General features: G+C 41.2%; 1 protein-coding gene and 1 long non-coding RNA gene across 2 annotated transcripts; one reads left to right on the forward strand and one right to left on the reverse strand.

The window, feature by feature from the left end:
* Positions 1-1,266: 1,266 nt before the first annotated feature.
* Positions 1,267-10,882, reverse strand: LOC119246747 (uncharacterized). Its single transcript, XR_005125547.2, has 4 exons — positions 10,819-10,882; positions 5,361-5,632; positions 4,377-4,414; positions 1,267-1,583 (listed from the first exon to the last, which is right to left on the reverse strand). It is a non-coding gene; the product is annotated as an uncharacterized LOC119246747 (long non-coding RNA).
* A 3,288-nt stretch (positions 10,883-14,170) lies between these two features.
* Positions 14,171-23,905, forward strand: DYNLT3 (dynein light chain Tctex-type 3). The gene is made up of 5 exons (XM_037512539.2): positions 14,171-14,323; positions 16,432-16,473; positions 20,631-20,754; positions 21,704-21,781; positions 22,067-23,905. The coding sequence occupies exons 1-5, from the start codon at positions 14,294-14,296 to the stop codon at positions 22,141-22,143; spliced, it is 351 nt and encodes a 116-aa protein (XP_037368436.1). The 5' UTR covers positions 14,171-14,293; the 3' UTR covers positions 22,144-23,905.
* The last annotated feature ends 1,301 nt before the right edge of the window (positions 23,906-25,206 follow it).

The raw sequence follows: 25,206 nt of genomic DNA on the forward strand, positions 1-25,206 counted from the left end.
TTGTACCTTCAGTTTCATTTTCTATGTAAATGATTGAATGCTTTTCTTTTGGAGAAAACCATGCTCCACCATGTCCTTAGTGTCTAACATGTATTATGTTTTGTATTATCAAAAACATTTTTATGAGGTTTTCCCTTCTCAAGTTGAGCTTTATTACTTAATTTACTGATAAATAATTCACTGGGAAATTTACACATTAGCAGTCACTTGGTGGCACAGCAAAGTTATGAATGGCAGAGATTTGACAACTAGACAAAGCCATAGACTCTGTATTGAGTTAGAAGTAAACAAGCAGCTACAGATAAGTGTTCCAATAGCACCCTGCTTTGATGGTGAAGGATGACCTACCAGTACAGACAACCATAGGAAACTTCAAGAGGAACAAAATTATTGAAATTGAGCCATAAAACAGTATGGGTTCTATAGCACTGCTCTACCCTACTACATACTGCCCTTAATTGATTCATTGATTTAAAAACAAAAGCACTTATTGAATCAGACACTTATCTCTATGCTAATATTACAATGGGGAGAATAGATCAACTCCCTATCCTCGTGTGTGAGTGACAAGTTCAGCAGTCAACAAAAAACCCTACAAGGAGTGGCATTAAAAACAAAGTATGGGCCTCCCTGGTGGCGCAGGCGGTTAAGCGCCACACTGTGAAGCTGTCCACAGCCTCTGTAGTGTGGTTCGATCCCGACCGGCCAGCGAGAATCCCACATGGTGCAGCAAAACTCTCCTGTCTCACCTGCTGCTCCCCTTGGCAGTGTATTTCATCAGTCTGCCTGTTCTGTTCCCAGCTCTGTCTCCGGTGAATCCTCTCACCCTCCCGCGCCATCTGGCCTGTACCCCAGTTCTTGTATAAATAAATAAAAAAAAAAAAAAGAGAGGGCCTCCCTGGTGGCTCAAGGGCTTAAGACACAACCTATTAAGCTTGCTGCAGCCACTGCAGCACGAGTTCGATCCCCAGCCAGGAGCTACCCACATGGCGGAGGAGACCTCTCCTCACTCACCCGCTGCTTCCCTCAGCAGTGTACTTCAGTCAGTCTGCCTGTTCTGCTCCCCACTCTGTCTCTGGTGAATTCTCTCACCCCTCAGCACCTCTGGCCTGTACCCCAGTTCTTGAAAGAAAAATGAAAGTGTCTTTCCATAGTCTGTGAGTAAGAAGAGTAAAGGGAGAGGGATTATCACTCTGTTATAAGACAAAGAACAGCGAGGCACACAAGTATATTCTTTTTTTTTATATTTTAAAAGGATAGGTTTCTTAGGAAAAGGAGAAAAAGGCACCTGCATAGTCACAAGTAGGCAGGAGAGGTGCCTGCAAGTATGTTCTTACATTAGATGACAAGAAGTTCAATCCTCATGATGGATTCAGTTTTCTTGGTGAAGTGGGAAGCAATATGTGGATACTGATGGGAATGTTCTGGAGTCAGAGAGGGCTGGAGGGCAGGAGAATGTAAGGAACGTGGTAGAGAAGCAGAGCTGAGCAGACTAGAGAATTACCAGAAGTCCCTGCTGCTATGAAAACCCCACTGTGTATGGAAACCACAAAGTAGAGTCCGACGTCTATTCACTGAAGGATCTATTGGGATTTAGGTAGAGAAAAGGCACATGAGTTAAGTCAATTCACTATTTCACTTTGTTTGATTTTTAACCAACAAAGAATCAAAGAAAAATCATAGCTTTCATCACTCTGTGATGATTCCTTCAAGAAACAGTCAAAAACCAAACTTCAAAATGATACCAAACGAGAGGCCTCCTGTAAAAGCTCCCAGGAGGGTCTACTTCACACCTGCCACACTCACCGGAGGTCCTCACCCTAATGACCAGCAATTTCTGGGTTCTGAATCCCCCATTTCATCAAACATTAGTGAGGGATAAAACAGAGATAAGATAATACCATCAGAAAACCCTTTATAAAAGGCTCTTATTGTTCTCCAAGTTCTTGTCTCTTTCCAGAAGAAGACAGTGAACCTTGTACACTGCAATCAGTGCTTCTCCCAAATTTTTTATACATTGGAATGAAGGAATGAGAAATGCATTTATATTGCTTCAGTATCATCTGTATCATCCTAAGGAAGGTGGAATATAATTGTTACAACGAAAAATCCACAAGCCTTTAATGTCAGCTGAGCTCAGTCTATATACATGTTTATATTTGATTATGCATTTGAAGACCAGGACTCCATGTGTTGCATGAATATATCTCATTAGTGCTAGGGCTTAGCAAATGCTTTATTATGTGTGTAGACCATCACACAAATGTTCATTTTGCTCATATCGTGTTATTTTCTCCCTGTAAAAAAGTTGCTTTGTTTTAAAATTAACCACTTTAAAGGTTTTCATCTGGCCTAGGAATAAATATTTATAATGTGCTTTGACTATGAAGAGAGTCATTAGCATGGAAGCTTTGACAATGAATGATTCCCTCTGATAAGACTGCAGATTTTTGATGAGCAAAATGACTAAACTTAATGAAAGCATTTTATGCTTCTAAATACCTTATTCCAGTCCTTCAATATCATCAACAAATGTCCTCCATGAGACATGGTTTAGAAGAATCATGGAAATTAAGAGCTGGATGAGATTTAATAGGTCTCCTTGCACCTGTTCTTTTCCTGAATCAGTACTGAACTGATGCATGGAGTACATTTACTTTTCAACCAGTTTATAGTTCCCTCCAGTACCATAAAGCAGTATAATAGACAAGAGGGTCAGATTATCTACCCTGAACCAAAAGGTCAGCATTTCTTTCTAGAAAGACAGACATTAAAATAACAAACACATTTATTTCCTTTGTGATACAGGAAATATTCTGTCTTAAGATTTGGTTCAAGTGTGTAATTTCTATTTGAAATGGGGCATGGATTGCCATAACATGAGTAGAATTTTTATTTTTTTAAAGATTTATTTATACATACAAGAGCTGGGGTACAGGCCAAAAGTGCAGCGGGAGAGAAGGCTCACCAGAGACAAAGTGGGGAACAGAACAGGCAGACCGACCAAAATACACTGCTGAGGGGAGCAGCAGGCGAGCCAGGAGAGGTCTGCTGCACCATGTGGGTTGCTCCCTGGCCGGCCAGGGATCGAACTCATGCTGCAGAGGCTGTGGACTGCTTCATAGTGCGGTGCTCAACCTCTTGCACCACCAGGGAGGCCCAACATGAGTAGAATTTTTAAATAAATGATTCAAAATGTATGACCTGCACTAGAAATGGCAGGAGCAGGAAGGATGAAAACACACAAAAAGTGAACCCTTCAAACGCTACCCAAAACATTCTTATTGTTGTCATGGTATTGTGTAAACAAGCAGAGCATGCCAGAGACACATAATTTCATAAACAAGTACTAAGTCATAATAAAAATGTATGGCTGACACAAGAACAGGAAAAGGAGGAAAGACTGTAAGATAGATGTCTCTTCCAGAATTAATGGGTCTGGAAGAAAGGGATCAGTGGGAAAGTCTGGCTTTTCCTCCCTCACTTATATGCTGATGGTGCTACTCTACGTTAGGTTTGTAAACTGTGGAACATCCCATAAACTAAAAGCCAGGGAAAGACATTAAGTCAAAATCACAGAATCTGATAAAAACACTGTCTCCCAGCTATGACACCCATATAAAGTTCTTGTACTCTTCAGTAGTTCACGCCTCCCTGGCTTCAACACCACAAAATGATATAAAGGAAGCATCAAGTAGAAGAAGGTCCCCCTAGTTCCTTCAATCTTTGTCTCAAAAACTAGTTTCTTTTCAATCATCCAATTTTCTGACCCTTAGTCTCTTCCTATCTCACCTCTTCTAAATTCTCTTACCCCATTTAGACCTCAGTAATTCTCTGACCCCATTTAGACCTCAGATGCAATGACTCTATTGCTTTTTCACCACTTTTCACTGCTTACCCAATTTAGAATCCATGGTCTATCAGCAAATCCCTTCCTTGAAAATGCCTTGGATCCCATGACCCTCTCAGCTAAAATCATCTGGAAAAATCCCAACCATGGCTAACCCACATCTTCTGAACATAATTGCAAGAGCTGAACACAGCATGCACAACTTCAATGATTGGTTTCTTTTTGACATTACATCCACAAAGCCCAACTGAGCTGCCTGAAGTCTTTCCACATTTTCCTAACAAATTCCCTGTCTTCCCCCACTAGATCTGAAACTCCATAGAATGGAATTTTTCCTTTTCACCCCCAGGTAACACAGGACTTCTCAACTTCAGCAGTAGTAACATTTTGCACAAAATAATTTTTGTTTTGGGAGGGATCTTTGCATTATAGGATGTTCAGCAGCAAACATAGCCTGTTCTCATTATATGCCAATAGTATTCACCCTAGTTATAGAAATTAAAAAAAAAAAAAGACAAATTCTTACCATCTGCAGCAACATAGATGCAGCTGGAGGGGATTATGCTAAGCAAAAAAAGTCAGAAGAAGAAAGACAATTACCGGATGGTGTCACTTACACATGGAATATAGAGAAACAAAAAAAAGGGTCAAAGACAAACTAATGACAAACCCTAGAAATTTTGCTGTAGAACTGACTTGGGGTGGGGGAACAAAGTAAGAAAGGAACAAAATGGACTTGTAGTGGACTATGGGTATTTTTGTGGTGGGTGTGGTATGGTAACAGCTGAAGGGGGAGATCCTACACCTCTAAGTTACAAATAACATTGTAAGTCAACGTTACCTCAAAGAATATATATACACACACACACACACACACACATATATACACACACACACAAAAATATTAAAGTTAAGCCTTCCCCCCCCCCAAAAAAAAAAACAACCTGTCAAATGTCTCCTGGGGCAGGAAGGGCATAAAGTTACACGCCCCCCCTCCAGAAACACTGCTCTAACACAATGCCTGGTACATAGTAGGTGCTAAGAAAACATTTGGTGAATAAATGAGTGACCAAACAATAGGTCACAAAGAAACCCAAGAAGTAATAAATGTATGGTTCTCACTTCCAACAGAACCAAATTTAAGCCTTCCTAGCAAAAGTGAATTTACCTTGTTTTAATGAATTCTGGGGGGGAGTGAGGCGGGGAGAGGATTTTGCAACGAAGATTCCCAGCCCTGACTGCATGTTATAATCACCTGGGGTAGCTTTTGAAAAACTGATGCCAAGTCCTCCTCAAAAACAATTAAGTCAGAATCTCAAGGGTGGAGTCTGGCATAGATTTAAAAAAACAAAACCCTCTAGTGAGTCTGATTTGCAATCTGGGTTCAAATCCTGTTCTTTTCAGTCCTCCAAAGACTAATTCCATAGCTTCGCGGTCCCCCTAGACAGGTAATTTCTCCTTACACATCCACATTAGCCATCAGTGCCTTTGAAATGGCAGAAAGTGTTACCTCAGCTTAGTAACTTCCAGCTCCACTTATATCTTCTATTCCCTGTTCCACTGTTGATGCATGTTCATCCTAAGTAAGGTAATTTAAAAATTAGTGTTCTACTCTTGATAATTAGTTCTGGTAATTAGAAAAATTGCATTACCTTGCTATTTTCTTTTGTAATAATGGCTTGTGCTATGGAAGAAAATTCATTCTGTCATATTGGGACCAGATATTACAAAGGCCTTAAAATAATACTGTGTGAAATTCTTGACTCTTGGTTGTCTTCCACACTAAAAACAAAAGGATTAGAGAATCAGGTGCTGCAGCAGAACCTGTGGGGAGGCAGGATTAGCATTACAAATTAGAGAGATCCATCAATATTTACATAACAGAGGACGACCTACCTGTGATAACAACTACAATTTTTAAAAAGGATTTATTTATTGGGACCTCCATGGTGGCACAAAGGGTTAAGACAAAATCTATTAAGCTTGCAGCAGCCACTGCAGCAGGAGTTCAATCCCCTGCCAGGGAGCTACCCACATGGTGCAGCAGACCTCTCCTGACTTGCCTCTGCTCCCCTCAGCAGTGTATTTCAGTAGATAAACCTGTTCTAGTCCCCACTGTCTCGAGTGAATCCTCTCATCCCCCACAACTCTGGCCTGTACCCCAGTTCTTGTATGCGAAGGGAGCAGCAGGCAAGTCAGGAGAGGTCTACTACACCATGTGGGTAGCTCCCTGGCCGGGGATCGAACTCGTGCTGCAGTGGCTGCAGTGAGCTTCACAGGTTGCATCTTAACCCCTTGTGCCACCAGGGAGGCCCAACAACTGCAATTTTAAGTTGTTATTCAAATATACAGTTTTTCTTTCCCAAAGTGCTACCTTGTAACTTGAAAAATGAACTCTAGTTCTCAACATTGAATAGTTCTGAAGTAAAATTAAGGCATTCAAATTCTAGAAAAAGATTTTTCATGGATTCCCACATGTTCCTCTGTGATTTGGAGTTGTAGGACTCTTAGCTACAAAACACACATAGTATCTATCACAACATTGCAATCATTGTTATAAAAATAATGCTGATTATGTTCCCCAAGCAATATAATCTAGTTCACATAGTTTCTGTTAGTATTTCAAAAGAATTTGTATCGTGCAGTTGCTATCTCCAAGAGTTCTGTGATGGTGTAATCTGCATGGAAAAGGGAGGTTCCAGGGTCCCTGCTCCATGTAGTAAAGGGTGGAGCTGAGCAGTGAGAGGAAGATAAAAAGGACTTGGAGGAGACACGTGGAGCAGAGACTCGGGTGGAGCAGAATCATGAAAAAGACAAAACTAAACCCAAACCCCCCCTAGAAATATCACTGCAGAACTGAGGCTACTAGAGAGTGGCAGTGGGAACAAAGGGGAGGGGGTCCCAATAGGCTCTGGTAAACACTGTGGGTACTTTGGCCCTAGGTGAAGAAACACCTTCATCTTCATCTGAAGAAGTGTAACCGGATTCCCCTAAGTCATATACAGTATTGCAAATCAATGTGGTTTTTTTCTTTTTTAAAAAATTTATTCTTTTATTTATACAAGCACTGGGTACAGTCAGAAGCGCGGGAGGGTGAGAGAATTCACCAGAGCCAGAGCAGGGAGCAGAGCAGGCAGAAGGACCGAAGTACACTGCTGAGGGGAGCAGCGGGCGGCAGGAGAGGTCTGTGCGCCATGTGGGACCCTCACCCGGCGGCCGGGGATCAAACCGGCGCTGCAGAGGCTGTGGGCAGCTTCGCAACCCAGCGCTCAACCACTGCGCCACCGAGGAGGCCCGCAAATCAATGCTTTTTAAATAAAAAAAGTTTCTTTAAAATAAGTAAGTCAGTAGACTTTAAATAAAGCATACTGCCTTCAATCAGTTGAAGGACTGTGTAACACAAATGGCTGACCTCCCTAAAGCCAAAAGGAGTTCTTCAGCAGACTTCATCTGCAATATTGGTTCCTCCTAGTTCTACGGCTGACTATCTTTGGACTCAAAGTGATTTTCTTTGCTGAGGCTCCAGCCTTCTGGCCTCCCCCGTCAGATGTTGGACTCACCAAGCCTCCACAACTGTATGACCAATTCCTTAAATATCTTTACATGTACATCCTATTGATTCTGCTTCTCTGGAGAACTGTGACTGTGATCTATTTCTCAGGAAGTAGATCCTCAAAATATAACTCTGAGACTCAGTTGTTCATGGAGCACATGGATAATCTTGCTGAGACACAATGGGGCATGAGTAACTCCAGGTGTGAAGTGATATGCTGATTACTCACATTATCACCAGAGAATAAAATGCAGGCAAAGGACAAAGCATTAGAGGCAAAGTTTTTGCTTTCAGGGCATCAAGAGTGACAATAAAGATTGTAGAGTCACCTGGCACCTTATAATTTTAAAAAGCAAAGATAGTGAAAAATATAAATTAAGGACTATGAACATAAAACTAAGAGCATGCATTTAAAAATTAGAAGGCCTCCATAGAAGGCTTGAAGGAATCCCTCATCTCCCATAATTAAGTCATAACTTAGGCAATCATGAGGTTCCATATTAGTGTAATAGATGTGCAATTTAAAATGTCTTGCTTAAAGCACTGTGAAGCTGTCCTCAGCCACTGCAGCAAGAGTTTGATCCCCAGCTAGGGAGGTGACCCTCATGGCGCAGCAGACCTCTCCTGACTCGCCTGCTGCTCCCCTCAGCAGTGTATTTCAGTACATTTGCCTGTTCTGTTCCCTGCTCTGTCTCTGGAGAGATCCATCAATATTTACATAACAGAGAATCCTCTCACTCCCCCCAACACACACACTTCCAGCCTGTACCCCAGTTCTTGTATGCATAAATAAATATTTAAAAAAATAAAATAAAATGTGCTGCTTGATATATGGAGGGACACATCAGCTACTGTACCATTCTAATGTCAAAACAAGATGGTCATACAATCACTAAAACCAAAATCATTAGCCAGGATGGGTGTCCCATTTAAGATGGTGGGGTTAAAAGCGGAAGAAGATCAAGTAACATAAAATAACCATAATAATTCCTTCCTCTGTAGCTAGTCCAGAGGTTGAATGATGAGTGAAAGTCACAGACTGTATCGAGTTCGTGAACTATTCCATGTGGATCCTCATAAACAAAAGGCCTTACATTTCTCTCCCCCCAAGTGAAAATGTATCCCACATACCTTACTCTTCCATCTATATTTCATTACTCTCCTGGTCTTAGATCCATGATGCTTTCCTACATTGTATGTAAAAACTCCAATTCTTTTGAGCAAGTGCTTATTATATTTTGTACCACTTTCCTAATTGTCAGTGTAAGGGTTGGTCCTAATTACTAACCTATCATTAAAGAAACCTTAAATTTAATTTGAATGGTTTGAAAAATGAGTCTAAATGTTTTGTCAATTTCTTCTATGTAGGACACTTCTCAACAATATTTGGAGGAAGAAAATTATTAAAAACTTGCAAACATGAATTGCTTATAGATATTTTAAGTCCACATATAAAATGATGTGTCCATGAAAATAAGATTAAGGATTTCATTAAAACACTTGAAAGTTTTTGGGTTTTTTTTTAAGATTTATTTATTTATGCATACAAGAGCTGGAATACAGACCAGAGGCATGGGGGGTGAGAGGATTCACCAGAGACAGAGTGGGGAACAGAACAGGCAGACTGACTGAAATACACTGCTGAGGGGAGCAGCAGGGCAAGTCAGGAGGGGTCTGCTGCACCATGTGGGTTGCTCCCTGGCTGGTCGGGAATAGAACTCATGTTACAGTGGCTGCAGATAGCTTCATAGGTTGCGTCTTAACTCTTGAGCCACCAGGGAGGCCGAAAACACTTGAAAGATTTAATTCAGAAGTTTTTACAAATTCGATTTCTAACCTTTTTATTTTTTTCTTTACAATAATTATGTAATGTATTTTAAAACCAAATCCCATAAAGAAATCTCCAATGTCCATCAGTTCACCCCAATGAACCATGTAAATAATGTTTTATATATGAACCATGGCATGAAAAAAGTTGGAAAGGATGATCTACCAACAATAATTTCACATCCATTTTTCCTTTCTAGCAGAATTCACTTTTTATGACAAAAGATACAAATGTCAAAAATATGTTTCCCCATAAGTTTACCAACGGAGGAGCAGACTCCTGCAGACTTGAAAAAAAGATGTTCCTTCCTAAGAAAAATCGATCCAGTCAAGACATTGTCCATCCTCTTCATTGGATGTGATGCCTTTGTTCCTTGCAATACCAGATCTCCTACAGCCATGTGTGGCCATGAGATTAAATATTGCTGATATTCCAAGGACAGCCATGTGTAAAGCACTAAAAAATTGTTCAGCAACTGAACCAACCTGGAGAATTGGTGCCTCTGTATTTTTGGTTATTGCAGAAAACAAATGTCCTAATTATTTCAGCCCATCCTACCTATGTCTTCTGTTACTTGCAACCAGGAAAGTAACTGAAAAAACTGCAATGGTTTCAAAACATGGTTCCAAAATAATCTGACACTCGTGTTATTGAAACGTAAGTTATGTCCCCTCCCCTAGAGTCTGAGTGGTCTATAACAGTTTCAATTATTAGAGTATGGTGAAAGTGACGCAGTATGACTTGTGAGGCCAAAAGCCTCAGTAGCTTCTGACTACTTCGATGGAACTTGGAATCTTGAGCTGCTATATAAGATGTCTCACTACTTTAGCATTGCCACAATGTTAGGAAGTCAAGCACTTGGTAGGACTATGTGCTGGTGCCCTGGTTAGCTGTTCTAATTTTTGATCCAGCCCAGACACCAGACAAAAGTATGAACAAGTCTTCAGATCCTTCCAGGCCCCATCATCCATTTACCTTCTGCCCCTGAGTATTCCCAGCTAGGCCCCAGACATCATGGAGAGATGTTCTTTCTGGTGTGCCTTACCCAAATTTCTAGCCAAAGGAATCCATGCGCATAATCCAATGAAATAAACGTACTGCTAAATTCTGAGGTTATTTATTATTCAGGGACGGTCATGGTGTCACCGTACAAGGGAAAGAACCCAGGGCTCCTCAGCCAGGTTTCCAACCTGCAACAACACTAATAAGCGGGGAGCAAACCAGCCACTGTCCACTGCTCCACCTGCTGGCGAATCAGAGGAATGGGCGGAAGGGGCCGTGCCATCAAGCCCGGACAGAGCTCCTGAGACCACCTGGACAAGATTGCTAAGAGGGCGATTAGACTCAGGAGACAGTTTATGAAGCAGCCCCCCATCTCGGCCAGTGCTTCGCTTCTCCTTGTGTTACGGAGCTACCCCAAAGGGAAGCGAGAGGGCCTCGATGTGGGTCCTCACCCGCGCGCTTAAAAACTTAGGAGGAAGCTCAAGGGCAGGCACGCGGGGAAAGGTTAATAAAAGGTTTGTTTACAAGGAAAATGAGAAGAGGGGAGAACAGAGAAAGAGAGATTGATTGCTCAATGTGTCCTACCTGTGACGCAGTTTGAGCCAGGAAGCCGTGCATGCTGAAGGCAGGCAACGCCAGGCGAGCGCAGGCCCAGTGTTTGCTTTTATATTGAGCATGGCGGCTTAACTCCACCCTTTGTTCCCAGCAATCCCCCCTGCAGGAAGGCATGATGGAACTTGTAGTCCTAAAATCAATTTGGCATGGCGTGGATTCTCCACTGGAAAGCCTGCAAAAAACTGAAAAGGAGCATTGAAAACAAGGAGCTGGAGTTGATTGAGAATGATGAAAAAGAGAAAGGAGAGGACCACCAAATCCTCTCCCCTGGTACCTTCAGCACATGCGCAGGGCTCTCCCCACCCTGTCCTTCCCGAGTTCATTAATTCATATTGCCCCGTGCCTAGTCCCATTTTCGCTTCCTTTGATGCTCCTTGTAGTTATGTTGTCTCACCCTGTAATTTTTGCTTTTTATTTTGATACCTTTTTATGATTTAACAATTACAAGAGTATATGGTTTTTTTTTTTAAATAATAAATTTTATTTTTATATTCCCCCATACAACTGCACATGCCCCATAAGAGTATATGGTTTTAAAAATACTGAAATGAGGACTCCACAGACACTGGCAAGGGCAGGCAAGGAATCAACGTTCGTTGATTATTGAAAGAGAGAGGAAAGAGAACTCCAGGAAGACCTCTCTGGGCTGAGAGAAACTCCTTGAAATGCCAGGGCTAGGTGCCTGTATAGGTTTTTAGGACTGGGTTTTGGGAACAAAGGAATTAAACTCTATTGGTTGAAAGAACAAGGAGAGTGGACTTGGTAAAGTCCATTTCTTGTTGCCAGTTGTGAGCACCTTCAGCTGCAGCTCCAGGTCATGCAGGGCTCGTGACCGGGTCTAAGGGGAACATGTCATGGAGGCTGTATGTCCACAGCTCCGGTCTGAACTGGTCTGATTCAAGGTCTGTGACTCTTCTGGATCTACAGCTCCCATTTCTTCCCATAGCACCCAACTCCATAAGCTGAAATGGTAACAAAAAACCACAATTTGCCAAGGAAATTTGTGGCAGCAGGTGTCCAGGCCTAGAGTTCTCAGGTTTTTAATCCTTTGTTTGCCAGCCTATGGGAACAGCAAAATTTTGTCCTTGAGTCCTGTTCTGTCCTTGTCCTGGGATCCTTTCTGTCTCCATGGGAACAATATTTCTTTACCTCATTTTATATTTATCATGAGTTCTTGCACAGTATACACCTTTGTTTGACCTATATATGTTATAGGACAGGGAGAGGGGCACCCCAGACCCCCACAAACCTGCCTATTCTAAATGGGTTCTGCCATCCGCCGCATCAACACAAAACATATGACACTTTAATGGGAAGGAACTTTAATAAAAACTAGAAAACAATACAGGTAAGGCAAAGAGTCTAGTTTCTAAATGAAGCACCCAAAGTTACCCATCCCCTCGTGGGTAAAACTCCATCCATATGGGGTCGGCCCAGAGCAAGGCCCCAAAGCCTGCCACAAGTCTAAAACATCTTCCAGTGGGGACCCACAGAAAAGGGTCACAAACAACCAGACAAGCCCGGAAGGAAAAGAGCAAAATCAACATCAAGATAAAAGCTGCCATTGTCACCTCCCCACGGGTCTCACCCACATCTGTGTCACCTAGTCCACGACCAAAAGACAAGCGCAGTTTCTTCACGTGTCTCTAGGCTCCATGTGCCTCCTCCAGGTCTCCTTGCTCCATCCTGCTTCCTTCCTTCCTCAGTCTCTTCTGCAGCTTCTCCTCTTCCTGCTCAGCTCCACCCTTCCTTGGGTGGGGCAGGGAACCTGGAACCTCCCCCTTTCCTGGGGACCACCCTGTTACATATAGACAAAGAAACAATTCTTTAGGAAAGTAAGTTTGGTTTTAATAAGGGTACTGCTAAGCCTCCCCATATAATGTTGGAATTGCTCATGGGATTATAAAAAAATATCCTGAAAGAGGAGAAATATGAATTTCTCTATGAATTACAATTATAGGTTTTCTGCACTCGATGAACTGCAATTTAGGAGAATTAGTAACAAACTTCATGTTATCAGGTAAACAGGCCAATTTGGTTCTGTCTAAGCCCATAAAATGAAAGCAGAGGATGGAGGGGTCTGAAAGTCCAAGCCCAGGGGTTAAGTTAATACTTATGAACCCTTGTACAAGCAACTTCACCCCTTTGCACTTCAGTTTTACTTGTAAAATAAAGAGCTGAACTAGCAGACTAATAAACTTCCCAACTCTGATTTTAGGGAGCAAAATAGAGTAGAGGTTGCAGTCAGCTGAATAATGCCACCCACAAGAGATGTTCACGTCTAAATGGCTGGAACCTGTGGATATATTATGTGGCCAAAGGCACTTTGCATATAGGATTAAGGATCTTGAGACAAGGACAGAAGATGTGAGGATGGAAGTAGAGGTCAGAGGAGAAAAGATACAAAACTGCTGGCTCTGAGGATGGAAGTGGTGAGCCTAGGCATGCAGGCAGCTTCTAGAAGCTAGAAAAGTCTTCTAGGGCTCTAGAGCTCTCCTAGAGCACCCAGAAGGAATATAGTCCTGCACACCCATTTTACTACTTCTGACCTCCAGCGCTGCAAAACAGTAACTTTGTACTGTTTCAAGCCACTAAATTAATGGTAATTTATTATAGCAACAATAGGAACTGAATACAGAGGTTAAGAACTTGGTGCTGCTCTCAGACTACTTGAGTTTAAGTTTTTCTATTACTTACTGGAAATAAGATCTTGGGTAAATTATTTAAACTTTCTGTACCTGAGTCTCATCTTGAAAAATGGCGTGATGGAAACACGCTGAGTTGTTATGGGTTAAAGTGAGGAAATCCTTGGGATCAAATGGAATTCATCATTTTTAAATAAATGTAATCATTGTTCTGCTAAGATATATAATTTAATTTAGAATAAATCTATGTTCTCTCCTATAAATCAATATTTCTCCTAGTCAAGGAGGAGAGGTGTAGGAGCACATACTTTAGAAGCTGTGCATGTGGCATTCATTGGATCCTTAGAAACAACCGTGAAATAGGTATAAATTTAAGTTTTCATATGAGCAAACTGAGGCTGCAGATTAACTTTTTCCAAGTAGCATTAATTAGTAAGTGGAGGAGAGGTAGCGGCTTGCACGAACTGCCACTGATTTGCTGGATAATAAACGACCCTGTGCAGGCCATCACAGCTACGGGCACCCAATCGACAACATGTCCTAGACTCATAGCTACTAGGTCAACCCATCCAATTCACAATGGCTCTTTAACACCCATCCTTTGTTTCCCTAAAGGTCAAAGGTAACGGGGCGCGCCTCCGTTGCCTGAGCTACAGGAAGGCGGTGCCACTGCGTCACCAAGGCGGGATCTGCGTGGGGAACGCCCCGGGACAGAAAGGCGGGGAGCCGGGACCTTGGCCATTACGCAGGCACGAACTGGACCCGCCCGTCGCTCCGCCCCCGAGAAAGTCAGCGCCACCATGGAGGAGTACCACCGCCACTGCGACGAGGTACCGCCCCTCGGCCGCCCGCCGGCGCCCCCGCCCCGCCTGCCTGGGCGCGGGGTCTCGGCCGGGTGGGCTCCAGAGCCGGCAGCCGGGAGAATTGGGGTACTACGGCCTCCGAGGCCCGGGCCTCTGCTCCGGGCCGGAGATCTGCCCCGCCCCGCCGGCCCGATCGCCCCACCCGGAGGCCCTTACAGTGTTAGGCTGAGAATCGGGGTGGCAGGGGCGGCCGGGAACGCTTGGGGCCGGCAGTGGGGTCGAGGCCCGAGGGGTGGATGGCCTGACTTGAGGCGTGAGAGCTGGGGATGGGGTGGCGGGCGCCGCCCGTCTGCAGGGCGGGTCTTAGAAACCGGTCTTCCCGGGTGCTTTCCCCCGCCCCTTGGCGTCCCCAAAGCAGGTGCTGCTGCCCGGCGTGCAAGGCCCGGGTGATCAAGCCCCTTGACTCCCTGGCACCCTCTCCTGGGTGGGCTGGAAGGAGGTGCTTTAGGGATGTTGAGCGCTTGCTTCCTGGAACCTCCTGAAACCTCCCCAGAAGCCGCGGATGTCAGTTGTTATCTTCCTGTTACTGATGTGCGTTTCATGGCGGTTGAGTGACCTGCCCAAAGTTAAAACTGCCAGGTATCACAGATCCTCCCTTTGAACCTAGGCTTCCCACTACGCCAGGACAACTGGGCCTTCACTCGAACCACTCAGGAGGTTGAGGCCTGTTGGGTGGCAGCACACCCCATGGCAGGCCTGCAAAGACATAATGCCCAAAGGTGTTTTCTGGCCAGTGGTAACCACAGGTGCACGATGCTGTGAACCCTGGGTAGGGTCTTCTGGTCCATCTGTCTTTAGATGTGAGCTTCTGCAGAAGCTGAAATTGCATTTAAATTACTTAGAGCAGTGTGGCAAGTGGCAAACATACAAATAGTGGCAAAGTATTCTCATTCTAGAAATAGAGATTTGAGGAACAAGCAAGTCCATGGCTGACTCACCCTCAGGCACCCCCCACCCCACCCCACCCCCAGTGCCAGTCTCCTGACTTCTGCCAAGCTTCTGGCCTGCAGTACTTCCTAAGTAGGCCTATTTAAAAAGAGGTAAGGTTACATGTGTTCCTGGGGCCACCCAGTACATCCTGATTATTTGGTGACCTTCCAAATGGACATCTTGTCATTTCTAGGCCACTTCTGAAGTAGATAGTACCCCCACTTTAAGGCAAAATGATCATTTTAATAAGGTTGAAATGTGAGACCTGTTTTTATAATATTTCTAATTATTTAGGCTGTTTTTATTCCTTTGTTTATTGGGGAATTCTGTGGTATAGTTAAATGAGTTAAAGATATTTTAAATCTATACTCAAGACAATACTAGTTTGCAGAATGTTCTTGTTTTGTGAACTGATTTTAAATTAGATTTACAAAATTGCTGATGTTATAAAGCCCCTTAAAATGTCCCACTGGAAACCAATCATATACTACCTAAAGTATTTTGGGTTGGATTTCAATGTTACCACATAGCCTAGTTCTCTACTCTAAGACTCTTGGATGTCATTAACAGTTGCTTTTTAACTCCGGGTTCCAACAAGCCAGTCCAAAGAAAACAGAAGGCCAGACCTATTATCTAGTATTAAAGGGACCTTAACTTTGAAAGACCAAGCATTTTCGTAATCTTTAATTCAGAAAATGCACATTCTTGCCCAACATAAATTATAAACAAAATTCAAAAACCTATTAAGCATTCTTTTCTCATGAATCACTTCATTCTCACTTGGCCGCAGCCATTTCCTATGTACTTTTTATATCCCCCTCCTGCTATTTTCTCACCTTTACAATTACAATACAGTAATTCTCAATCTAGGACATCCTTCCAGATCGCCAGTAAAGCACTTTTTAAAAAGAGTATAGTTGCCCAGGCTCTGTATCAGACCTAGTGAATTAAAATCTCCAGCTGAGTAGGTGGGGATAGCACCCTGCAATTTTGAGTGTTCCAGGTTGCCTTAGCAGCCTGCATACACCTGATGTCCCTTATCACTGTGATCTCTTGTCACTGACACATATCTAGACCATCATCAGTGCTGCAAATAAAAGGAAGTGTGTGTTGAAAGCAACTTTGCCTTTTGTTTTTCCCTTTAGGTTGGCTTTAATTCTGATGAAGCCCACAATATTGTTAAAGAGGTGAGTTAGACTTCTTGTTCATCTTAAAGCATGCTGCATTGATAGACATTTTAAAAAACTGTGTTTTGATTTTCAGTACAAAGTTAGAAAGCTTAGTATAAAAACAAGATTTGTAAATATTCCCTGACTATAGGGTTGTTTCTATGTTTTGTATGCGATCAGCCTTCTTTAGGCTTATTCTGAAAGTGTTAAGTATTAGTCTAGAAAACTGGTTTGCTGTTGTCTAAAATTGGCCCCCTATCTTGTGAGCAAAATAATTTTTATTCCTGTAGGCCAAATATTATTTTAAATGTTAATGCTAAAAATATATGTGTGTGTGTGTATATATATATATATATATATATACACGCTACATATTATAGCATACATATACTTTTATATAGGTAAATTATATGTATATGTCAAATAAAAGACCCTAGAAGTCTGATTTCAATCATTGTATACTCAATTTTAGCCCCCAAGTGATTAGAAAAATAATAACTTAGCATCTTTTAGACACTAATATATGGTAAATAAAATTTTTAAGAAATTATTGGAAATATTTAATGTGGGTCTCGTGTAAGGCAAGTAGACAAGGCGTTCTCTTTGGGATTCAATTCTGGCAGAGAAACTTTTATCTAGTGTTATCACATACCAACTACACTGTGGGAAAGGTATTTAGAACACTTTTAACAGTATTGAGTCATTTTTAACTGTGCCAAATTCTAGGATATAAATGAGCTGGCCCAAAAGGCAGGCTTGTACTGTGACTGTGGCTGTTGCGGCCTGTGCCCTAGCAGGCCTCCCTGCCTTTAGTCTTGGCCTGATTGGCTTGTCTCTGGGCCAGTGGAGGAATGGGTAGAGGTCATGGGAAAGGCAGGCGGGATCACCTCATTTTTGCAAGTATTAAGAAAGACGCTTCTTGGTCAATGGTACATAAAGAAAAGTTTGGTGGAGTATTTGAGGAACCTTTCAAATACTACTACTTCTTTACCCAAGTCCTGATACAAATGAAAAGACAAGAGTCCCTGGAAACAAACAAAATATCACCTCTATTATTGGTAAACACTGGGCTGAAGAGCAGAGCTTGTTTCGCCAGCTCCTTACCTGTCCAGTTCAGACCTGGAAAGAGGGAGAGCTTGCGTTAGCAGAGAGAAACACTTAGCCAGACTGATGTCTTTCATTGGGCCTTTGGGCGGGCTGGAGAGGGAAGGAATCTCAAGGCCCAGGTGGAGAGAGGGCTTCTCCTAAATGTGCATGGTGCAACAGCGGTTGTCTCCCACCTGCCAGGCAACCCCAAGTTCACTGGGAGCAATAATAACAGGAGGACAAGAGAGGTTAGGTAATATAAATAATTGAACTGGAAACACTAATAAAAAGAAACTTTGATTTGTTTCCATAATTAGCATCATGGAGTGAAATCAAGCTTCACTTGAATTTTTATATGAAATATTAGACTTCAAAAAAAAAATCTCAGGTTTTCTAGAGGTGACTTTCAGCTACACGGCTATCCTTTTCCCCCTGCCTCTCTTCCCATGAGCCACCTGTCTTCTGTCTTTAAGGCATTATAAAGGCTTGAGGGGATCGACTATTTTATTTATTTATTGAGGCATCGTTGTTATAAAACTCTGTGACTGTGAGGCACACATTTCAGAACTTCCTGGATGATCAACAATTCTGGCAGGTGTTTGTTTTTTTATCTCTTGTTTTTCTCTTTATTTTTTTTCTTAGATTCCTTACTCTGAGCTCCTCAGCTGCCATATTTTCCCTGCTGAAGTCTCAGAGCCAGTTATCTGTTGATAAACATATTTTCTAATTACTGTCAGTAATAGACTTTGCCCCCAAACAAATTCTCAAAGAAAAATGGAATTAACTTGGAACTTGTTCTAAAATATATTTGATTTAGGGTGCCCAGAGAGTATATTAAAGCCAATATTACTTGAAGAACAAACATCTATTGAATGCCTGCTACATGCCTAGCTCCTGAGTTTAGCCCTGGGAATACAGAGTAGGTTAAGCACCTTGTTATCTAATGGACCTCCTGGTTAAAGGTAATTAAGAAGGCTAAATGTTGTAATTAGCAGTGCATTTACAGCGGGATCCACAGCGCCCATGATGTTTTCTTTTGTTTAAAGGAAAACTTGGAGTGGTCCTATAATAAGACAAAAATGAGTTTCCCATTAAGGAAAGGCAGCGTAGAGAGGAAGAGGTCTGTGCCACGGTTTTCAGTTTGGGAATGGTAAAGCTAGAATTACAAGCCTGTTCCCCTGATGCTTTCTTAGCCCACTGGCCCTCCTAACTCTGTCGTGTCTCAGAACATTCTAGGAAAATCATGGGAACCACTTCGGCATTTCTAAATTTAATTTCTGTTTACATTTTATCATTAGTGAAGATTTTATACTATCTAGATTAAGATTCCATATTAATTAGTGTCTATGAATCAGTGCCTTTATGACTCTTTAGTCTAATTGTAGTAAATGAAAGTTGCATTGTGTGTGTGTGTATTTTATTGAGCTGGATTATAAATGAATGAGCACTTTATTGTCCAGGCTGTTTCACTTAGACGTAAGATAACTGCAGCAAAATAAATTGGGAAAAGACAAATACCGTATGATATCACTTATAGGTGGAATCTATAAAAGCCAAACTCATAGAAACAGGACTCATAGAACAGAGTGGTGGCTGCTGGTGGCTTGGGGTGAGGGAATGGTGAGATGTCATCAAAGGGTACAAACTTCCAGTTACAAGATGAATAAATTCTGGGGCTCTAAGTGACTACAGTTAATAATTCTGTATTATATACTTGCACGTTGCCAAGAGTGAATCTTAAATGTTCTCAGCACACACAGAGACACACACATGCACACAGTTGCACCCACACACACAAGGTAACTGTGAGAAGAGGGACGTGTTAATTGTGGTAGTCATTTCATAGCAGGTGCATGTATCAAATCATCATGTTGTACACCTTAAACTTAACGCATTGTTTTTTGTCAGCTCTGTGGCAATAAAACTGGAACAAAGAAAACATTAGCACAATAATGATCCAATAATAATATCTAAGATGGCTTTTGTGCTTACTCTGTGGCAGTCACTGTGTTTGAGCACTTGGCATTCATTACCTCGCCCTATCTTCATGACAACCTGATGAGACTGTGATCTCTACTTTAAGGATTAGGAAAATAGGGAATTTAAGAGATGAAGTCACTTGCAAAAGGTCACACAGCTAGTAGGTGGCAGAGATTACCTGAAAACCTAAAATTGTGTTTCCCTTTGCATTAGTGTTTTTGTATTCCTCAAAGGGAAACATGATCTTAGCAAGTTGATTATAGAAAAAGCGACTAGTGTAGCGGAGGGAAAGGATCAGGAACAACTTGGGGAGGGAGCTCAGTAGACTATAGTAGAGCACTGTAGAGGACTATGGGTGCCTTGGTGGTGGGTGTGGTTTAGTAACAGCACCCCAAGGGGGAGATCAAATACCTCTAAAAAACAATCAACATTGCAAACCGATGTTTCCTCAATAAAAAAAATAAATTTTTAAAAACACTAAGATTGTGTTACTAAACCATTGTTCTCAGTCAGGTTTCAGAGTGGATGCAAGTAAGCTCTGTGGAAAATTATTTAACTCTTTCTGACTAGAGCATCTAAAAAGTAGTGTTTTTGATTGACTTTTAGTGGCCAGTGTGCTAGTCGTTATATAGCCAAGCAATTGCATAATATGAATGAGAATGTAATTATTATACATGAGAATTACTTTTTAAAATTGGTCTCATTCTTTGTTTCTAGTTCAAATCCCAGCTGCTTCAAAGCTATTTTTTTAATCAATTGTTGCCACCCTTTTTAAATCTCTACCCCTACTTCATAATCCTTTTGTGATATAACTTACCACCCTTGATTAGTTTTCCTTGTGTGGAGTCTTTTATTAACTGCTCTGCTAGATTTAGTTCTCTACAGCAGATACCATGTCATATTTATCTTTATGTCACTTATAGTATCTTATAGAGCGAGATGATGCATGAGGAAATGCTTTGAAAATTCTTAATTTGAAACAGTGCATAATAAATATCAGATGGGTATTTTCTAAATGCTCTATTGGGTTATAAATGTATTTTATATTTTGAATACAATTTTTGCTGCAATTTGTATGTAATTTGTTTCTCTGCCCTCTGCCCTTTTAGTGTATAGATGGCGTCTTGGGTGGTGAGGATTACAATCAGAACAACATTAACCAATGGACCGCAAGCATCGTGGAGCAATCCCTAGCACATTTGGTTAAGTTGGGGAAAGCTTATAAATATATTGGTAAGTGTCAGTGTCTTTCCTCCTTAGTTTACTCTCCTTTGTCCTTGTGGTTGTTCTGTGAATTTAGAGAATGTAAATGAATGATAGACACTCAAGTTGGGTACTAATTGAGTATAAAGGATTTCCTACTTTCTTACCCAAGGGCAATATATGTTAATACCTAAAGGGTGGAGCTGTTTCACTGCCCAGAAGCAGTTTGAGCTCTTGCCAGCCACTTAGCTGTCCTTGGTAACACCGCCTTTTACTTTTAGATCAGTTGTTTCTCTCCACCGAAACCCCCTCGGCTCAGTCTTCTTTATGCTGCCCCACATTTCATTACATGTAGCATTGTGGAGTGCCACACAAAAATCGTAAAGTAAAATATTTTCTTTGTTTTTGCATCTAATTATGCCAATGGGACAAGACCTATAATTCAATCCAGAATTTTCCTGCAGTACAATCACCAGCGATTAAGGCCCCAGGCAACAGACAGACTGAATACAATGGAGCCAAAATGCTGGTGGTTGATAATCAAAATTATGGATATTGAGAGTGTTATTTTCTTCAGTCTGTTTGTCTTATGCTATGTTTTCTGTCATTTAACAAATTTTAATTTTTTGAAGATTTATTTTTTATTTATACAATAGCTGGGGTACAGGCCAGAGGCACGGGAGGGTGAGAGGATTCAGCAGAGACAGAGTGGGGATCAGAACAGGCAGACTGACTGAAATACACTGCTGAGGGGAGCAGCGGGCAAGACAGGAGAGGTCTGCCTCGTCATGTGGGAATCTCCCTGGCTGGCTGGGAATCGAACCCACGCTACAGAGGCTGCAGACAGCATCACAACGCTGTGCTCAATCTGCTGCGCCACTGGGGAGGCCCTTAACAAATTTTAGACCGCTAAACTCGCGCACTTAGATCTGAGCTCTCTTTCCTTTGGAAGTGTTCTCACTGGCAACTTTGCTTTCAGTGACCTGTGCTGTGGCCCAGAGGAGTGCGTATGGCTTCCACACGGCCAGCTCATGTTTCTGGGATACCACCTCTGATGGTAAGAGACTAAGCTTATGCAAACAAAACCAACTTTTAGCAAAGTCGAACAGGACACCTATTATCAGTGCTTCTTCATCTCCAGTTAAGTTCTGGAAAGACTTTATCAGCAGAATTGCTTTGTACCTAGTAACAAGTACGCCTTCAGACAAATATGAAATGTAAAGATTTGCCAGATTGCAGGAAATAGGATCTTAAAAACCTATGAAAAAACACATACATCTGTTTCCCCTGGTAATTGTGATGTTGTGCTGGTATTTCAAGGTCCTTTTTTGTGTGTTTTCAGGAACCTGTACTGTAAGATGGGAGAACAGAACCATGAACTGCATCGTCAATGTTTTCGCCATCGCTATTGTTCTGTGATTTAGTAAAAATGTTCGGTCAAAGCAATTAAAAATGTTTGGTCAAAGCAATTAACTGAAGAATTTATCAGTGATCTTTTCTGAAAACAGTAACTGTTCCTTATTAATATGTAGGATGACAGGTGTGCCGAATGTTTCAAAGCTATGAACAAAAACTGATTATAAGCAAGCAGTCTCAGTAAATTGGCAGATTATCTCATATTCTATACAGCATCACTTAAACAGGAGACATTTAGTGTTAGCAAAAGACAAATACAGAAATATGGCATGATCTGAAAATACAGTCTCATATTTACACCAGCTTTTCGCTAATCATATATACCTAAGGAGATGGGGAAATTCCTCTAGATAATAAAATTCACGTTCAGCTAGAGATATTAATAAAAATAAATGTATGAACAAAACACTGCAAGGAGAAATATGGAGAAAATTGTATTAGCTAACACTTCTTTCCTTTTTCTCCTCATTTGGTTGGACATGATTTAGTGAAAAGTAATTCTGGTTTTTTCTTCCAACTAATACTATAGAAAAGCGATTTTTATTGACTTGTTTACTTTCCTGAGAATTGTTCAATCCATTTTGTTAAATTTCAAGGTTGGATTTACATATGAAGAGGAGTTAAATCTGGTAACCTGGATTCCCTAGTTCAGCAAAATTAGTTATAACATGTGATGAAAACGCATGACTTTAACAGCAACCTTACAATTCACTCATTCCATGTAGAAGGAACATGTATTCAGTTCCTCTTATGAGCATCTTTCTCTGCTAGGCATTATCATAGTTATCAATCTGCTGTTCAGAGTCTAAGCTTTTTTTTTTTTTTTTGGCACCTGTTCAGCTAGATAACTAACATTCTGTTTTGGGAAGAAAAAAAAAATGTTGCTTTATAGGAGAAGCAAAAAGTGAATCTGTCTAAGCAGAAGTGAGCAAAATGAAATGCACTTATTATTGACAGAGAATTATAGATGTAATTTTAAGAATTGCTCCTAGCAAGTAGAAAATACATAAAAATATGCAACTCTTAGTTAAAGGCCTTCTTAGTAGCCTAACCAAGTATAAATTTTGTCATTGCTTTAGTTACAACCGTCTGCAAACAACTTTAAATACTTATGTGGGGTTCAAATTGAGTGGAATAAGTATAAATGACAAGTGTACAATCACAAGCAGATTACTGACTATCTCAGGGCTAATGAAATGTAGTTGAATTTATTAAGAAATAAAAGATGAAAAAATAGGGTACACAGCTGGGCACCAAATGCGAAGTCAATCTGCTATGTAACCTTGAAAGCAAAGTCAAGTTTGCGTCTTACCACTAATACTAATACATTTAGGGAGTGGAACCATGAATCTGAAGTTTGGGGGAAAAGATAAGATTGGTATTGACAATGAGATTGTATTCTGGTAGGCGTACTATGCATGTTTGATATTTTGCTGAGTAATAGTAATTGTTCGGTGTTTGAGAAGAATCTCATGGAATACAAGGATAGAGTTTAATGCCATGATCTCCATTTTTGTCACATCAAAAATGCTCATAGTCATTACCTTTCTGTTCCTTTATGCTACAGGCTTTTGTGCCCTTGAAGATTATCATAGTGATCAAAATATCTGTGCAGTTAAGGCTCGCTTTTGATTATCATCATTGAAGCCTGATTTTAAAAGAATAAAAATCAAAAATACCTCGTGAACTTGCTATCTGCTCTGTTCCTACTTAAACTATAATAAAGATTACCTTCTTGTGCTGTACTTTTGCTTCTGGATGATCATTGAATAATTAAAATAATGGCATTCTGCTTACTCTTAAGAGATTCTAAATAAGAGTCATAAGGAAGAGAAATCAAGGTCAGACACAGATATATTGCACAGAGTAAATACCATTAAAATAGCAACTCACACCCAGTATTCACCATTCCGGCATAATTATTAGCTTCTATTTTATTAGCTTTTATTTTATCATTTTATTTTATCTATTAGCTTTTATTTTATCATTTTAACACCAAATTTTATTTTAAAAAGCCAGTGTAGAATACATTCTGTAACTATTTGTTAGCTTTTAATGACTATTTTTGGCAAGGAACATTGTCCTATTTGTCAACTTGCAATTGAGTTGTTGCTGTTATTATTTTTTTTAATTAAAGACTTTAGGTTGTAAAATTAGGGTATTCAAATGTAAGTACCAACTGGGATTTTTATAAAGCTGTAATTTTATGTTTGTAAAGTACCAGTATGCTGCCTTAAATGATGGCAACAGCTCATTACATTTCTCTAGTAAAAAGTACTTTTCTACTCTCTTTCCAAGTCGGGTGTTATCTAATTATGAGTCACAGAAGGCATTTTCACCACCTACATTCATCACATTTATAAAGTAATCTTACAATTCTGAAGATTATATTTTCAGAGATTGAGTGAAAAAAGAAAAAAAAACCCGTCTATCCTTGAGAACAGTTTTTTAAACATGGGAGAAAAATCTGACTTTATGACAAAGGAACTAGGTTTTTCTTATAGGAGACAACAAAGTTTGAGAGACCAATTGAAAATTTTACCCATGTGCTAGAATCTGTCCAAAGGAAATTTGTTTAATAATCCAGAAGGTGGAGCTGTATTTGTGACTAAAGACGTTTATACTGAACCAGGGCAAACCCGGGGTTCCGGAAATGACTGAGTTGGTGGGTCCTCACCTGCAAGCTTCAGAATACAGGACATGACCCAAAAGCAGAGGCGAAAACGGTGTTTATTAAAACACAAGGAGTGAGGAGATAAGAGTTGGGGGAGTGAGCATAAGAAAAGAAAATGTCCTGGGCCTCCCCGGTGGCGCAGCAGTTGAGCGCTGGGTTGCGAAGCTGCCTGCAGCCTCTGCGTCGCAGGTTCGATCCCCGGCTGCTCCCCGGCCACAGGAGGAGGGTCACACATGGCGCGCAGACCTCTCCTGCCACCCGCTGCTCCCCTCAGCAGTGTGCTTCGGTCCTTCTGCCTGCTCTGCTCCCTGCTCTGGCCCTGGTGAATTTTCTCACCCTCCCACGCTTCTGGCTGTACCCAGTGCTTGTATAAACAAACAAACAAATAAAAA

Source organism: Talpa occidentalis, unplaced genomic scaffold (assembly GCF_014898055.3).
Source record: "Talpa occidentalis isolate TD23 unplaced genomic scaffold, MPIMG_talOcc4v2.1 talOcc4.15, whole genome shotgun sequence".
Lineage (NCBI taxonomy): Eukaryota > Metazoa > Chordata > Mammalia > Eulipotyphla > Talpidae > Talpa > Talpa occidentalis.

Coding starts and splice junctions, on each gene's coding strand:
- DYNLT3 (XM_037512539.2), top strand. CDS start 14,294: ATGGAGGAGTACCACCGCCACTGCGACGAG. Junction 14,324..16,431: donor ACCACCGCCACTGCGACGAG/GTACCGCCCCTC, acceptor TTTTCCCTTTAG/GTTGGCTTTAATTCTGATGA. Junction 16,474..20,630: donor CCCACAATATTGTTAAAGAG/GTGAGTTAGACT, acceptor CTGCCCTTTTAG/TGTATAGATGGCGTCTTGGG.